Source organism: Herpailurus yagouaroundi, unplaced genomic scaffold (assembly GCF_014898765.1).
Source record: "Herpailurus yagouaroundi ecotype Mexico unplaced genomic scaffold, PumYag 28, whole genome shotgun sequence".
NCBI lineage: Eukaryota > Metazoa > Chordata > Mammalia > Carnivora > Felidae > Herpailurus > Herpailurus yagouaroundi.
This window is the reverse complement of record NW_024412376.1, coordinates 85128749-85146074: the sequence shown is the minus strand read 5'-3', so window position 1 is coordinate 85146074 and position 17326 is coordinate 85128749. Positions and strand designations below refer to the sequence as shown.

At 39.6% G+C, this 17326-nt stretch overlaps 1 protein-coding gene across 1 annotated transcript; it reads right to left on the bottom strand.

The window, feature by feature from the left end:
- Nucleotides 1-2585: 2585 nt before the first annotated feature.
- Nucleotides 2586-17265, bottom strand: ADH5 (alcohol dehydrogenase 5 (class III), chi polypeptide). Its single transcript, XM_040477814.1, has 9 exons — nucleotides 17146-17265; nucleotides 13641-13742; nucleotides 11662-11803; nucleotides 11059-11146; nucleotides 7178-7397; nucleotides 6766-7026; nucleotides 5973-6108; nucleotides 3234-3372; nucleotides 2586-2896 (listed from the first exon to the last, which is right to left on the bottom strand). Exons 1-9 carry the CDS (start codon nucleotides 17155-17157, stop codon nucleotides 2872-2874), a joined length of 1125 nt encoding a protein of 374 aa, XP_040333748.1. The 5' UTR covers nucleotides 17158-17265; the 3' UTR covers nucleotides 2586-2871.
- Nucleotides 17266-17326: the final 61 nt, after the last annotated feature.

Sequence of the window (17326 nt, the reverse complement as noted above, 5' to 3'; positions counted from 1 at the left end):
GAGAGAGAGAGGGGGGGGGGGGGGAGAGGGAGGGAATCTGAAGCAGGCTCCAGGCTCTGAGATGTCAGCAGAGAGCCCCAATGCGGGGCTCGAACTCCTGAACCATGAAATCATGACCTGAGCTGAAGTCAGAAGCTTAACTAGCCACCCAGGTGCCCCAAAAGTATTTTTAAAATAACAACAAAACACATGGCTTCAATCCAACCAAAAGAACTATGTGCGTGGCATATCCGATGTGTTGACAGAACAGCAGTCTGCAGTCTGCAATACACTATCATGTGGAAAAACCAAAAGAGTGCAAAATAATGTTAATAGTATTCCTTTGTGTAGTTTTAAAGGATATGTATATGTGCTATTCCGTGAATTGAAACTTCTGGGAAGATACATGAACTTTCTAGGAGTCAACCCTTTTTTTTTTTTTTTTTTTTTTGTGGGAGGGGAATGTTGTGTTGCTCTTATATAATTTTCTGTAATTGAATTTTTAAAAAAAAAATTTTTTTTTTCAACATTTATTTTTGCGACAGAGAGAGACAGAGCATGAACGGGGGAGGGGCAGAGAGAGAGGGAGACACAGAATCGGAAACAGGCTCCAGGCTCTGAGCCATCAGCCCAGAGCCCGACGCGGGGCTCGAACTCACAGACTGTGAGATCGTGACCTGGCTGAAGTCGGACGCTTAACCGACTGTGCCACCCAGGCGCCCTGTAATTGAATTTTCTAACTCTTGGATATGTTGCTTTTGTTTTTTTTTCAATGTCAATGGATTACCTGTATGGAAGAGAAAGCATTTTTTGTTTACTGCTTTATATTGCTCAGAATAAAAGAAAATCCTAAATGTTACTTAACAGCACCACAAAAATACTGATAGATTTGATTATATTAAAATAAAAATATAAAATATATTAAAACATAAAACTGATGGAAGGACTGGCATCTATAAGAACACCTAAAAATTACTCAGAAAAAGATAATCCAATAGAAAAATGAACAAAGGATGTAAATAGATACTTCACAAAAAAGGAAATACAAATGTACGATAGTACTTTAGTAACTGAGGGAAATGCAAACTGAAGTAATGAAGTATCATTTCACACTCATTGAATTTGTAAAGATTTCCAACCATTTTGAGGAACGATGTTGGCAGTTTCTAGTACAGATGTGCTTATCCTAGGATATACAGTTGGCTCTTGAACAATGCAGGGACTAGGTATGCTGACCCTCCATGCATTTGAAAATTCACGTATTACTTCAGACTCCCCCAAAACGTTACTAATGGCTTACTGTTGACCGGAAGCCTTACTGATAACAGTTGATTAACACATACATATTATAAATGGTATTCTCACAACAAAATAAGCTAGAGAAAAAAAAGTGAAGATAATCATAAAATACATTTACAGAACCATAGTGTAAAAAACCCATATATAAGTGAAATCTGTGCAGTTCAAACCTATGTTGTTCAAGGGCCAACTACACATCCTAAGTAAGGAGGATTACTAACACAGTGAGCATGAGAAGGATGTACAAGAATGTTTCACCAGTGTCGTCAGCAATATAGAAACGGCTTTGGAAATAGCGTTAGGCCATCATTTGGGCAGCAGATAAATTATGGTAGTTCATATAAGTGAATACTAATGCACAGTATTAAAATTAGTGAATGAGAGCATCACACGGATTAATCACAATGAGTAAAAAATGAAAGCTGCAGAATAGGACAGTTATCAAGTCCAAATGGATACATATAGTAAGTGTGACAACATGTATGAGTGAAAAACACCAAATTCTGGGTGGTGAGGAAAGGAGGTAAACAGGTATTTCACAAAAAACTTCTGGAGACAAAAGGCAATGTGCTAGTCTAGAAATGGTAAAATGTTAACATTTGAAAAAGCAGCTGGGAACTTTGCAATTCAGTATGTATTTTTCCTATGCTTGAGAGAATTCATAGAGCCACCACCTACACACATACACCTACTTAAGCACAGAGGGTAGCTTCGTCAATGATGTTTAGTGCCCACTGTGGGCCAGATGCCATACTACGAATTGTGGGGGGGTGGGTCTCTTAAGTTTGAACAAGACATGGTTACCTGTTCTCAAGAATGTAATCTCACAGAGACAGCCCTGGGTTCTCATGAACTTTGCCACTGATGGTGAGGGAAATGTTATTTTATTTTTTAAATGTTTATTTTTGAGAGAGGGAGAGTGAGGGAGGGGCATAGAGAAAGGGAGACACAGAATCCGAAACAGGCTCCAGGCTCTGAGCTGTCAGCACAGAGCCTGGCTTGAACTCACCAACGGTGAGATCATGAGCTCAACTGAAGTCGGAGGCTTAATCGACTGAGCCACCCAGGTTGCCCCGAGAAATGTTCTTTAGTAAACGGGCCAAAGACTGTTAAAAGTTAAACACAAGTTACCGAGGATGGAAGAAGGCAAGGTTAAGATATTCACCACTGCCCTGTTTCCTCTGGCTTTCCTTTATTTATTTTTTTCTTTTATTTTTTTCTCTGGCTTTCCTTTACAGAATGAAGACAACAACTACAGGAACCATGAGAATGAATTCAGCATAAAACAGAGATCACAACTTCACACATATGCGGAAATTACTTTTATTATGTTAGACTATTTCTTAATAAGCTAGCAATTATTCATGTGAAGGAGAGTTCAGAAAGCTAATTTAGGACTGTATCAGCTTTGTCCTTGATTAGAGATGTATGAATTATACACAAAATATCACTCCCTAGAATAGGTTACTCTAGAAGTAGTAGTAGAGAAGGTCTAAGAGACTGATCGTGGAAGAGCTTCTCCCTGCTTGTCTGGTTGTTCCAGTTGGACCACAAGATTTAGGTGAAAGGATGGACATATTTTCTCTGTTGAATTTAAAGTTTTACAACAGTTCGAATGCTGTAAGAGAAGGAAGCAATACACAGTTTTCAGTGATATCTTTTTTTTTAATGTTTATTTTTGAGAGAGAGAGAGAGAGAGAGGGAGGGAGGGAGGGAGGGAGGGAGGGAGGAGGGGCACAGAGGATCCAAAGTGGACTCTATGGTAACAGCAAATGTGGGGCTCAAACTCCCAAACCATGAGATCATGATCTGAGCCAAAGTCAAGACGCTTTGACTGAGCCACCCAGGTGCCCCTAAATGATATCTTTTAAGACCACTAAAAGTATTTTTTTTACCCTTCTCCATAAACCCCAAGTCATTACATTTTATTATATATAGCTAACGAGGAAGCTTACCTCTTTCCTGCATGCATCAGTTCAAAGGCTTCATTAATTTGGTCAAAAGGCAGATTGTGAGTCACAAATTCATCAACTTTTATCTTTTTGGACATATATTCGGATACTAACTTTGGGACACTTTCCACACTCTTCCATCCTAAAAGAAATCACACATGTATTAATTCTTCCAACAAATCTTTGCAGTATGCTTATTACTTAGTGGGTGACAGACATTTAAGAGAATAAATTTTTGGAGCTAGAATGTATTATGTTAAATGAAATAAGTCAATCAGAGAAAGACAAATATCATATGATTTCACTCATATGTGGAATTTAAGAAACAAAACAGATGAACATTCGGGAAGAAGGAGGGAAAAAGAGAGGGAAACAAACCACAAGAGACTCTTAACCACACAGAACAAACTGAAGGTGGAGGCATCTGGGTGGGAGATGGACTAGATGGTTAATAGATACTGAGGAGGGACTTGTGATGAATGCTGGGTATTGTATCTAAGTGATGAATCGCTAAATTCTATTCCTGAAACCAATACTGCACTGTATGTTAACTAAAATTTAAATTAAAAAGAAAAAAAAAACCCTGATTTTCTCATCAATTAAAGAGGACTGAAAAACTTCAAAATTAGCATACAGAGAAAGAAGAATTTAATGTACATCTTTAGTTAAAAAAAACAGTAAATGCCTTTTGAGTATTTTCCTTTTTCTGTGTTAAGATTTACTAAAATCTCATTAAGGTTTTAGCCAAGTGAGACTTCTAAGATACCAGGATAGAACTCTGAAGTGTTAGAACAAACTTATTTGGCTCCACAACAGCAAAGATTCTATAATTATGACATTTAAGGAAGAACAAACCTGACGTAATACAGGACTTTTATTTCTTTGGTTTTAAAGCCTTTTTTTTTTTTTTTTTTTTTTTAAGTTTATTCATTTGAGAGACAGAGAGAAAGAGTGAGCTTGAGTGGGGAAGGGGCAGAGACAGAGGGAGAGAGGGAATTCCAAGCAGGCTCCTCACTGTCAGCACAGAGACCGATGCAGGGCTTGAACTCACGAGTCGTGAGATCATGACCTGAGCAGAAACCAAGAGCCGGATGCTTAACCAACCGAGCCACCCAGGCACCTCTTATTTCTTTGGTTTTAAATTCAACAATGAAATTAGGGATAGCATCTCACACCAGAAATCGTGAAACTGAAAACAAAAGTGGGAAATTCTTAGCTATATAAGATTTTAAACAAAATTGGTGCTTCGATCTTTGACTTGTATTGAAAGAAGCAATAAATCAACAAAGACACCTTCCCACCTTTTACACCAGGGACACTTTGTAGCTCATTTCAAACCTCTTTTGAGCCTTTTCCAAATCTGCCTCCTTATATCCTCTATTAATTATTTTTCTCTTACAAATCATAGGGCTTTTCCTTTCTCCTTTTTTTAAAAAATGTATTATTTATTTAAGTATGCTCCATGACCAATGTGGGGCTTGAACTCACAAGCCCGAGACCAAGAGTCACATACGCTACCAACTGAACTAGCCAGGTGCCCCCTTCTTTAAATCCCCTGGTAACAGAGACAAGTACAGCCACCTCTATTTGTTAGACCAAAACTTCTATTTACATCTGTGGGTCATATTTTAACAACACCCATCACACCCCAATACTCCAGCTTCTTTCCCAACTAGCATGTGCTGGGGTGATGAGGCTTCAGTGAGAGGTTATGATCAACCCCCTGGCTCAGTCTTCCAGGCTTAAAATGTCCTTTTAAATACAGCTAAGGACCTGAGAGGATGTGTGGCTTTAAAAGTCTGTTCTGATATACTCAAGTGAGGCGTACAGCTCGTTGGAAAGGGGAGGTTAGTCTGCATGACAATTTTTATGGTGAATTCTATAGTATAAAGGCAGAAACTTCGGCCAAACCCCCTCATACCCTCTTGGTCTTTTCCTCTGGCCTTGAAAAAAGCTGGCATGATAGGGGATCTTAAACACCTTGTTAAGTTCAGATTATTGAAAATTCACGCTAAGTGATTTTTTTCCCTAAGAGGATGGCGAGAAATATACTTTTTTAAAAAACCTACAAAAACTTTAGATTTCATTCATTCACACTTGTTGGAATATACAGGCACGATCTGTGCCTCCTAGGTGAGCAACTAGCAAAACAGATGGAAACTGTTTCTCAGCATTCTATCAGTAGTTAGGCAACCCCAAACCACCATGCGTTTTTTAGGATCACAAAAGGGGAAAAATGATCAGTCTGGCAGCTTTTCATTTCTGTTATAAAGTTTTGTCTAATACAGTATTTTCAGTTGAAGACTTTGTATTGGTTACTACTGAAATCAGTACTATTTAGACAAGAGGTATTATTACATCCAGCGACAACCAGACACTCTGGAAAAATGAGCACAAATGCCAATAACCTCTTTAAGTCCATAACATGAGTGTGGCTGACAATGCTGTTTGTATCCCTGGAACCTACTTCTAACTTCTGCCCTAACCCCCAACTATTTCCTCATTAACAGGATACTGACTTTTTGTGTGTAAAAAGTGGGTCTCCTGCTTCAGAGGAAGTTGAGTATCTCCCCAGCCCCAGGGGTAAATACTGACTGAATGTGAAGCCCTCCTATTAAAATAGCTGTGCAACAACTTGATGAAGGTTGCCCATGAAAATTCTTAAAATGAAAAATCAGCCTGGGATTAAAATTCTGCCGGTGGAAATGACAAAAGAGAAAATGTGCTCACCCATTAACTTACCTCCAAAGGCAGTGCCTTTCCACGTGCGGCCTGTTACCAGCTGAAACGGGCGAGTGGCGATCTCTTCACCCGAAGCAGCTACTCCAACCACCACGCTGACTCCCCAGCCTTTGTGGCAGGCCTCTAGCGCTGCTCTCTGCAGGAAAGAGAGGACCAAATCACAGGAGTCAGTGCGTTGTGCCGGCCATCTCTGCTTCCCCAGTAAGTAACTTTTGGGGGAAGGGTGGCGGCACAGAGCTTTTTTTAAAAAAAAAAAAAAAGACAACAAAAAGATCAAACTGAATTATTTAGTCAATGTAATTTTATTCAAGTTTTAATAAGATAAATTACCAAATGTATTAATCTGGCTAAATACTAACACAAAATGAAAGAATTTAAAGCTTTTATTTCTCGTCTAGTTTTAAAAGTAAATCCTAGTTAAAAATTCTAAAGACTTTAATAAAGGAAGCAAGGTGGAGAATAGTACTATTTTGCGGAGGATTGACTTTATGTCAAGTAGGCACATCTTGCACCTGAGGAAACTGAGGTGTTAGAGAAGCTGTTGCTCAAGGTTAGTGAAGCGGATATACAGTTGACCCTTGAAAAACACACAAGGGTTGGGAAGCTGACCCCCTGCTCAGTCGAAAAGTCACATTAACTTTTGACTCCCCCAAATTTAACTAATAGCCTTCTGCTGACTGGGAGACTTACCAGCAATATAAACAGATTACCAGCTATTCTGTAGGTGTATTTCATACTCTATTCTTACAATAAAGTAAGCTAGAGAAAAAAAAGGAATGAAGCTAAAACTTACCATGACTTTCACATTACCAATGCACTCAAAGGAGTAGTCCACTCCCCCATCAGTCATTTCAATGAGCACTTCCTGGATGGGTTTACTGAAGTCTTGGGGGTTAATACATTCAGAGGCTCCAAACTCCTTGGCCCGTGCGAATTTATCTTTATTGATGTCCACACCAATGATCCGGGATGCACCAGCCACCTTACAGCCCATGATAACCGCCAATCCAACTCCTCCTAGGCCAAAGACGGCACAAGTAGAGCCAGGCTCCACCTAATAGTAAACATAGTTTGTAAGGCACTCATTGCACGAGAGTCAAGGAAATCACTAGGTTTCTAACACACTGGGCCAATTTCACTATTCCAGCAAAGCTCCGCTGTATCAAACTAGAAGGCGGAAGCTAAAACCCGGGCCAATCTCTTACCTTGGCAGTGTTCACAGCAGCACCATAACCAGTTGAAATTCCACAACCCAGAAGGCAGACTTTATCCAAAGGTGCTAAAGGATCAATTTTAGCAACAGAGATATCAGCCACAACTGTATATTCCGAAAATGTGCTGGTTCCCATGTAATGTAAAATTGTCTTTCCTTTGCAAGTAAATCTGCTAGTACCATCTGGCATTAATCCTTTCCCTTGAGTAACTCTAAAGAAAATAAAAAAGGAGCAAGGCAGGGTAAAATCAGGTTTTTCAAAACCCATAGGAAAAAAAAAAGTTTTAAATATGACAGGTAGACAAGAAAGTGTGCTAAGCCCCAAAGTCAGATTTCTACTGTATTTATTAATAATTTATCCCCTTTCAGCAATGCCTTATTAGAAAACCTTACAAAAGACTTATAATCCTACATATCTTTTCCAACATTCAATATTCTTCTGGATCTTGTTGTCAGGGTATTGAGATAAAATTTAACAGATACAACTTATGGATTAGATGAAATAATTTGAAAATTCTATCACCGGCGCGCCTGGGTGGCTCAGTCAGTTAAGTGTCGGACTCTTGATTTTGGCTTAGGTCATGATCTCACAGTATGTGAGTTGAAGCCCCGTGTGAGGCTCTCTGCATCTTCTCTGTGTGCTCTCTCAAAACAAACATTAAAAAAAAAAAAAATCCATGAAAAAACTATGAGCAAATATAACTTCTTAGAGCATACAGCCCAAACCAGAATCTACACAGAGATTATGAGCAATTATGCAGATTAGGTGATGAAAATAGCCAAACTGGCTGATTTAGATCTTTCAGGAGGCTTTGTTAAAAGGCTAACAATCCTCAAGGATTCAGGTTATCTCTTCTTTCTCTGTAACTTTGTCTGTTGCCTGTGTAGTTGGTAACACTAATAAAAGATAAAGGAAAAGAAAAAAGCTCACAAAAGCAACCGGTATGATAAATAGTAACAAAAATTGTTTTTGATATTCTAAATAAGTAATGTAATGTCTTGCTTAGGAGTACCGGTCCTAAAGTCAGACACACTTGGGTCAAATCCTCTGTGATCGTGGGCCAGTTAATTAACCTCTGTGGCTTAGTTACCTCACTAAAAAATGGAGAAACAATCATATCTCAAAGATTGCTATAAAATCAAATGAGGTGTTATGGAAGGCATTAACATTGTGCCTGGCACAGAGTGCTTATTAAATCTTTATTATTTTTCAAAATAATGCACTATAATTTGATGTTCGTTCTTAGGCTAATCCTTTGGAATAAACAGGAATAAACGAATACACACATGAAAATAGATTGCCTCTAGACTCAAGAGTAAATACATTTCCTTTGAGAAAAAAATATGACCAGAAACAAAAAACAAATCTGTGACAAAGCTCTACCACAGATAACTGTTGTATCTTTAAGAGCAACTTAAGTTTGTTCACCCTTCCTTAATGCAAGAAATCACTTCTATCTCAGAGGAGTTTCTTGAACAAAAGGTGATGTGGGATACATTTCATGCTCTGAAAGGACCTGTCCCTCTGAAAGGCTACAGGCAGCCACAAAAAGGCCAATACCATTATTATACTTGATATGTCCCAAGTTGTTAGACTGAGTTTGAAATTACCTTTCAAAATGAGATTTTGGTTCTAGCTTTGCCAAAATTAACTGGACTTATATAGTGAATGACATCTTGTTTCCCAAAAATAGAATTTTGTCAATGGCACTAGAAAACAAATGCAAGAACACACGATCTTTTATGTATGACCCAATCTTCTAAGTCATGGACCCAGCTCTAATGTGTGTGTGGGGGTGTGTTCCCTTTTACGTAACATTAAGCAATTCTCGGACACCAGCAAGGTGTCTGGCAATTCAACTCAATTCTGACACTAGCCACCTGGAGACAGCATCAGATCCCACAGGTTAAGGACTCAGTCCTAGAAGACTGCCCCCTACCTTTCACTTCAGATGCCAGCTGCAAGGCTGAAACTGTTACCAGTGCTTCTGACCCCAATGGCTACAGATTGGAGGTTCCAAAGATTTTCTTCCTCAGGTTCTTTTAATGTCCTAGAATGGCTCGCAGAACTCATGGAAACACCTATGTTATTATTTTTAAAAGTTTATTCATTTTGAGAGCGAGTGAGAGCATGGGAGGTGGAAACAGAGAGAGAGAGAATCCCAAGCAGGCTCCATGCTGTTAGTGCAGAGCCTGATGCAGGGTTTGAACTCACAAAACGTGAGATCATGACCTGAGCCGAAATCAGGAGCTGGAGGTTTAACTGACTGAGCCACACAGATGCCAGTTTTTATTTACTTATTTAATTTTAGAGACAAAGAGCGAGCACAAGCGAGGGACAAAGGGAGGGTGAGAGAATCTTAAGCAGGCTCCACACCCAGCACAGAGCCCCAGTGCAGGGCTTGATCCCATGACCCCAGGATCATGACCTGAGCTGAAATCAAGAGTTGGACACTCAACTGAGTCACCCAGGTGCTCTTTTAAGTTATTGAAGGATACGATAAAGGATATGAATCAACAGCTAGATGAAGATAAAGTATGGGGAAAGGCTGAGGAGTTTCCATGCCCTCTCCAGGTATGTCACTCTCCTCAATCTACACGTGTTCACCAGCCCCAAAGCTCTCTGAACCCAGTCCTTTTGGGATTTTATGAAAGCTTCATTACAGCCATGACCGACTAAGTCACTGGCCATTGACTGATTCAACTTCCACGCCTCCTTTTCCTTACCAAAGGTCAGGCCACCCCTAGGTTACCTAAGGGCTTTCCCAAAGTCCCCTTCATTAACATAACAAAGGCACTTTTATAGCCCACATCACAGGAAATTCTACTAAATTTTAATAGCTATGAGCCAGAAACCATGGCAGAAGACCCCAATACATATGAGAAATATGTATCTGGTTATCTGAATGAAATCACAATATTGCATCCAGCAATTCCAATCCTAGGAAAATACCCAAGAGAAAGTAGTCACATATTCACTAAGAGCTATGAATAGAAATGTTCACAGCACCATGAATCACAACAGCCCCAAACATTTGAGCAACTTAAATGTCCATCAGCAGGGGAATGGATAGAGATAAATGGATGTATATTTGGAATGATAGAAAAGAGGTGATTCACAGAGCAACTTAAACACATTTCACAGACATTATGAGGAAACCAAACAAAAGAGCACACAGTATGTGATTCTATTTATATGAAGTCCTGTAGTGAAAGAAATCAGAATAGTGGTTCCCTTTGAGAGAGGCAGGTACTGAAGCGCAAGGGATATGAATGACTTTGTAGGGTGCTGGAATGGTTCTCTACGTTGATCTGGGTGGTTATAACCATTAGGTGTGTATATACATAACAATTCATTGAGCTGTACACTTAAGGTTTATAGTACTTTATTACATATGTTTTACCTCAGTAAAAAGGGGAATACAACATCTTAAATTGCCTCAAAGAAATAGGTAAGTGCTGTTACCTTATTACAATAAAGTAACTACCTTTTCTGTGTCAAGGGGTTAAGTTATCTCTTGTAGTCTTCCTCGTAACCTTATGGGTTTCACTACTTTGATTTCATGGACAATAAAATGGCTCATAAAAATGCTTCTATTTAATTTCCTAGGCATGTCCCTCCTTAATATACGTTTTGGCAAGTTTAGACGAATGTTATGGAAGAATGGGTTCAGAAAATTGTTTTATCTAATAGCTCATGATATTGGGCACACCACTTAATTTGAATCTTCATTTTTTCATCTATGAAAACGGGGATACCAATGATAGTGAGGCTGCCATAAAGCTGGAATGAAATAATTCACGGAGAATGCTCTGTATAGACTGCCACACAATTACTTATTATCTTAAGGACCAAATAACAAAGATACTAACCTTATCTTCTGGCAAAGGTTTGTCTTAGGGTTTAGACAAAATTTGCATTCTCCACACTGTGGGATGTAGAGTGGGATGACAGTATCGCCTGGGAAACAAATGCAAAGACGTTATTCTGAATAGGTGACATCTGTTTCTAAACGGATACATCAGCCTCTGCAAATCGCCACTTCTCATGTGGCTTTGCAAGGTTAACTTCAACTCAGAACTTTACCTACACAACATCATTCAGACACTGCCTGACTATGCAAAAAACACAAGTTTCAAAATTTTTATTGAGAGAAAGCTCTTAAACTGTACTTGGAGAACAACGTCATGGGCTTTAAAATACTGACTCACCGATGAATCTTTAAAAATTCTTGTTTAATTGGTCCAAACTGGCTTTGGAAATATACTTAAATACTTTCAGATGACAGTAGCTTGCAAAATCAGAAAGAAAAAAAACTCTCAAATATTTGTGCTTCCTAGATAAGGAATAAAATTCTTCCTGAAAAATGACTCAGGTGATAACTTGTTTGTGAAAAAAACAATGTATAAAAATAATTTCCTTGTAGAAATAAATTGAAATTATAAAATTAAGAGTGGTTCAGATATCCTCCTTACCCGCCTTCAGGGTAGTAACTCCTTCGCCAACACTTTCCACGATCCCAGCCCCTTCATGTCCCAAGATCACTGGAAAACTCCCCTCAGGATCAGCCCCACTCAGGGTATAGGCATCGGTGTGGCAAACTGCAGTGGCGATAATCTAGCAGATCAAGAGCATTTAAGGGTGTTTGCTTGCAGTCCAGAGAGATACAGGTCAAAGGAAAGGCATTTTCAATACCACATTTCATTGATTCTAAGATACTTTTGTTTCATATTTTAATCTTTAAAATCAGCAAGTATTTACCATCTATGGTATCTTAACAATTGGAATTGGCAGTTTTTAAGTGATACATAAAAGTAATGGTGTGTTTATATGCAAAGACACATGGTACATCTATCCCTTTTCAGTGCATGCTAGCAAAAGAAGGTGAACAAGGTGATTTTATGGGCACTGTGCCTACAGGTGTAGAGAGAACATGACCTGTGTACAAAGCGGGAGGAGTCCATTTCACTGCTGGGATCCTTGTGACTGTTGACAAATGTGACTCCTAAGAAGGTATGGACTACTGCGGAAATATGCCTGCCTGCTTATTAGGGCCAAAATTCAGAGCTTTTAGTGAAACCGACTCCCTTTTTAGCAGCCACACACAATTACTACTTAAACAGCCTTTTATTCTTATCTGGCTTTTAAGTAGGTTATCTTTCCAAACCATTTAACGCACAGAAAGGAAGTCTTGGAGTGTTTATATTTATGCTTCTTTGTCTCTCACCCATGTACCTGCTTACAGGGTAACATTCTTTGCCATTTGTTTTGTTTCCCAGGGAAGACAGTGCGCCCCAAACAGCTCATCTTAGTATATCCCAGGACACTTTCTTTTTCAGTAGCAAAATCACAATCAGGTTCATTTCTGAACTTAAAGAAAAACATATAAACTGTCGTAAGTCTGGGTTGCAAAAGATCTTAAGAAATTATTTGGCCCTGGGCTCTGCAACCTACTATTTGATCCCTGGGAGCATGAGCATTTGTTTGGAGGTAGGATGGGGAAAGGATCCTCTAATTCATAGCAAAAAAGAGCTTATTTTTTTCTAGGATGTTAGTTTCATTCAATGGTTACTACTTTAAAGTATTAATTTTACATCAAAACAAGTGTAGAATGCTATAAATATCCAGTTGGCTGCCTTGTGCAATACTGTTCTCTCCAAGGGTAACTTCATTTCTCTGACACAACAGAGGCTGAGAAGCACTAGACTAATGAATCCCCTGAACACTGCTCTTGCCTGCAAGGGTCAGTACATTTTATTTTATTTTATTTTAATTTTTTTTTTAACGTTTATTTATTTTTGGGACAGAGAGAGACAGAGCATGAACGGGGGAGGGGCAGAGAGAGAGGGAGACACAGAATCGGAAACAGGCTCCAGGCTCCGAGCCACCAGCCCAGAGCCCGACGCGGGGCTCGAACTCACGGACCTCGAGATCGTGACCTGGCTGAAGTCGGACGCTTAACCGACTGCGCCACCCAGGCGCCCTGGGTCAGTACATTTTAAAGCTCTCCAAGCAAGCGGACTTCACTTGCTTGTTGCTCCAATCAAATCAGGAACCTCTTCCCAAATCGTATTTGAAACCTCCGCTAACAAAACTGAAGACCATTTCTTCTTCTGTTTCTAATGTGTCATCATACATTTTAAATTATGGGCTTGGCAGAAAGGGGGAACATCCTATAAAGTCATCTTAAACACAGGCTACAGAAGAAAGAGTGCAGTTATCCAGTAATCCATGGGGAAGGCTGCTTAGCTCACCCTCACAAGCTAAAAAGAGGGACAGGAGTGCTGCAAAAGTGAAGCAGGTAAAGTAAGAGGAGGAGGATGTGGTTCCCAGGTTGGAGGACTTTCAATACTTTCTCTTTAACGCTGTCCTTGGGGATTTATCCACAGAGGATTCATCTATCCAGAGACCTCATTGTAAGTCTCCTTTTCCAGTGCCCTCAATATATCATTACCTTAATTCGCACTTCATGAGCCTTTGGGGGTGCCACCTCTACCTCCTCTATAGAGAGAGGTTTTCCTGCTTCCCAGGCAACTGCAGCCTTGCACTTGATAACCTGAGATCAGGGAAAAAAGAGAGCAAGTTGTTTATCCTCCTGCACTAATAATCAACTACTTATTTAGATCCTGACTACTAATCTTAGAAAATATATCGCAGAATCACAAAAACCATAACCTCTAAGTGATATGGAGAATTATTTTGCATGGTTAGGGGCACCTGGGTGGTTCAGTCGGTTAAGCATCTGACTCCCTGATGTCTGCTCAGGTCACGATTCCATGGTTCATGGGATTGAGTCCCGTGTCGGGCTCTGTGCTGACAGTGTGGAGCCTGCTTGGTATTCTCGCTCTCCCTCCCTCTCTGTCCCCTTCCCTACTCACATTTTTTCTCTCAAAATAAATAAACTTAAAAAATTACTGTATCTACCCCTTTTAACTGTGCTATATAATACAATTGCCACTTGCCATGTGTGCCTTTCAAGCGGAACTGATACAAACTGTAAATGTAAAAGATATGCAGATTATGAAGACATAGTAAAAAAAAAAAAGTATTTCAATACTTAAAAAGTATTAATTACATGTCAAGGCAGTAATTTGAACACAGTAATTCCTCTTTATCTGTAAAGGATAGATTCTCAGACTCCCGTGGATGTCTGAAACTATATATACTATGTTTTTCCTATGCAAACATATCTATGATAAAGTTTAATTTATAAATCAGGAACAATAAGAAATTAACAGAATTATATTGTAGTAAGTTATGTGAATAGTCTTTCTCTCAAAATCTTATTGCACTATATGTATGTACTACTCCTTCTTGTGCTGATGTAAGATGATAAAATGCCTACCTGGTGAGATGAAGTGAAGTGAGTGAGGTAGGCATTGTGATGTAGTGTTAGGCTACTAATGACCTTCTGACAATAGGTCAGAAGGAAGATTACCTGCTTCTGAACTGCAAATGACTGCAGGTAACAGAACCCGTGGAAAGTGAAACTGCGGATAAGGGGGGATTACTGTATAATGGATTAAATTTTAATCAATTTTATTTTTTATTATTCATTTTTTAACCCAATTTTAATGTGGCTACTAGAAAAAAATTCCAAGCTAATTAGCTAGAAATGCTAACTTCAAGCATAGCATTGACTTAGAAATTCTAGTCAGTACTAGAATTTAGTACTAGGCCTCCTTTACTAGAGCATCAGGTGTAATGAGGAAAGGTAAAAAAAATTTTTTTATTGAAGCATAGTTAATATACAATATTGTATTAGTTTCAGGTGGACAACATAGCAATCTGATGTTTATATACATTAAGAAATGATCACCATGATAGGTCTAGTTATCATCTGTCCACCATACAGTTATTACTATATTATTGACTTTATTCTCTATGTTGTACTTTATACCCCCATGACATCTTTTATATCTGCGAGTTTGACCTCTTAATCCCTGTCACCTATTTTGCATTCCCCCTACCCCCAAAAGTTTTGAGCAGTTCACAAAATGCTTATGAAATGTGTTGACAGAATAAAGGATGCAAACTGCTGGGTTTATAGGAGACAGACCTGAAAGTCAACACTTACAAAAAGGGTAAGTTAAAGGGAGAGGCACAAAGTGGAGAAAGAGTGTTAACTTTCATTGGTGGGTTTGAAAACACTTCACTTTTAACTAGGATACCCAAGGATGAGAAAAAGTTAGTTACAAATCATAGTAATTAAACACCTACAAATATAAAAAGCTATTGTGAGGAGTAAATGAAAATGAATAAAAACTCCCTAATATAGTGCTTGGCATAGTGCTTTGCAGAAACAAATAGTATTTATTAGAACTAGAACAAAGAGTGGAGGAAAAGCAGAGTTGAACTGTATAGAGAGCTGAGTGGCTTGTGTAAATTGGTGAGGCTGGAAATTATTATTTTTAAAATTAAAGGGTAGATACTAAATCTATGGTAAAAATATGCAGACATCGCATTAGAATGTTTTCACTTCAACTGACCATAAATCTCAAAACAAAATCACAAAGGTCAAATTCAAAATAGTCACATATTCTAGAGAATTTAGGCAACAAGAATAAATATAACTCATCCATAATTTTTTTTTTTTTTTTTTTTAGTGAGGGGGAAGAGGGAGATAGAGAATCTTATGCAGGCTCCATGTTCAGTAAGGAAGCCCAATGGGGACTTGATCCCTTGGCCCTGGGATCATGACCTGAGCTGAAATCAAGTCAGATGTTCAACTGACTCAGCTACCCAGGTGCCCCTAATTCATCCATAATCTAAGTTCTTTTTAAATTAGAAAAAAAATTTGTTTTAAATTTTATTTATTTGGGAAAGAGTGCATGAGAAGAAGGGCACAGAGAGGGGAGAGACAGGATCCCAAGCAGGCTCCATTCTGGCAGCGTGGAGCTACAGGTAGGGCTCAATCCCACCAACGGTGAGATGAGGACCTGAGTCAGATGCTTAACTAGCCACCCAAGTGCCCCAATAATCTAGGTTTTTATACCCCCTTCCCCTATTTTAAGGAATGCTTGAGAAATTTTTTTCCTTTTAATGACAATTCTAAAACAAAGCTCCACCCTAAATCTACTTTGCCCTACTTCAAATATGATCACAGGATAGTTTTTCACCTTCTCCAAATAAAGGCACTTCGTTATAAAGAGAAACAACTTGCCAGTTTGTTAAGTATGAAAGATCGTTCAGCGTTTACCATTTCTTTTCAACCTCAACATTTAATGTCATAAATCTGTCTAAAGTTTGCAAAACATTAAAACACTAAGCAACTTTAGCCTGATTATTCACGTTACTCGTGCATTTCTGCCTTTCTTTACTGTCTAAGGTATATTTCAGGAACCTGGAACAGTTCCTTGCAAAGGGACAGGCCTGGCTCACTATCTTAATGTAACCACTAAGGTCGACCAACCTCTTAAATCTCAATTTTTGGTGTGCAAAATGGGGACAATACTCGCAGCAGCGTCACGGTAGGATCTAAAGAGGAAAGTTCTGGTGCCTTAAGTGCTCAAAAATGTTACTACTGAAAGGGACCCAGGAGCCTTCGCCAAATACATTCTTTAGTGGCACCATAATTATTCAATTAACAATTATAGTCATGAAACACAACAACCTGAGGGTTAGGAGCACGGGCTCTGGCTGTAGTTCTGCTACCAGCAAGATGACTCCAGGCAAGTTACTTATTTTTGCAAACGCAAAGCGTGAACGCTCTTAAACCTTTTCTACCGCCCCCTCCCCCCTCGGGCTGCACCAAAAGCCTCGAAACCTTTCAAGTAAGGAGCCCAAAGACTCTTTCCATTCCTTCCCGCAGAGCAGCTTGCCCGAGGCACCGTTTCAGATCCGGCAGCTGATATCAGCCTACCGGCCTAGGCCCCGCGCAGTCAAGCGACCGGGTTCCATCCCATGCTTTTCCTTTCTCCTCTTCCCTGGGCCCGGTCGCGCTGCACAGCCAAGCTTACCTGGTTCGCCATGTCCTCGGACTCCGATCAGTGAGGGGTGGACATCCGGGGTGGGGCGCACGGGGCTGGGGATGTGGGCGGAACGTGCGCCCAGCGCAGGGGGGCGCGGCGTGGGCGGGGCGTGCTCCCAGCGAGGTCCCGCCGCCGCCTGCTCCGGGGGGCGGAGCGTGAATACAGCGCT

Bases quoted from the DNA above. Each gene is read 5' to 3' on its own strand.
- ADH5 (XM_040477814.1), bottom strand. The intron at 11,147-11,661 runs GTAAGGAGGATA...TTTGTTTCCCAG, and splicing joins AGTTACTACCCTGAAGGCGG to GCGATACTGTCATCCCACTC. The intron at 6,109-6,765 runs GTAAGTTTTAGC...TCTTTCCTGCAG, and splicing joins TTGGTAATGTGAAAGTCATG to AGAGCAGCGCTAGAGGCCTG.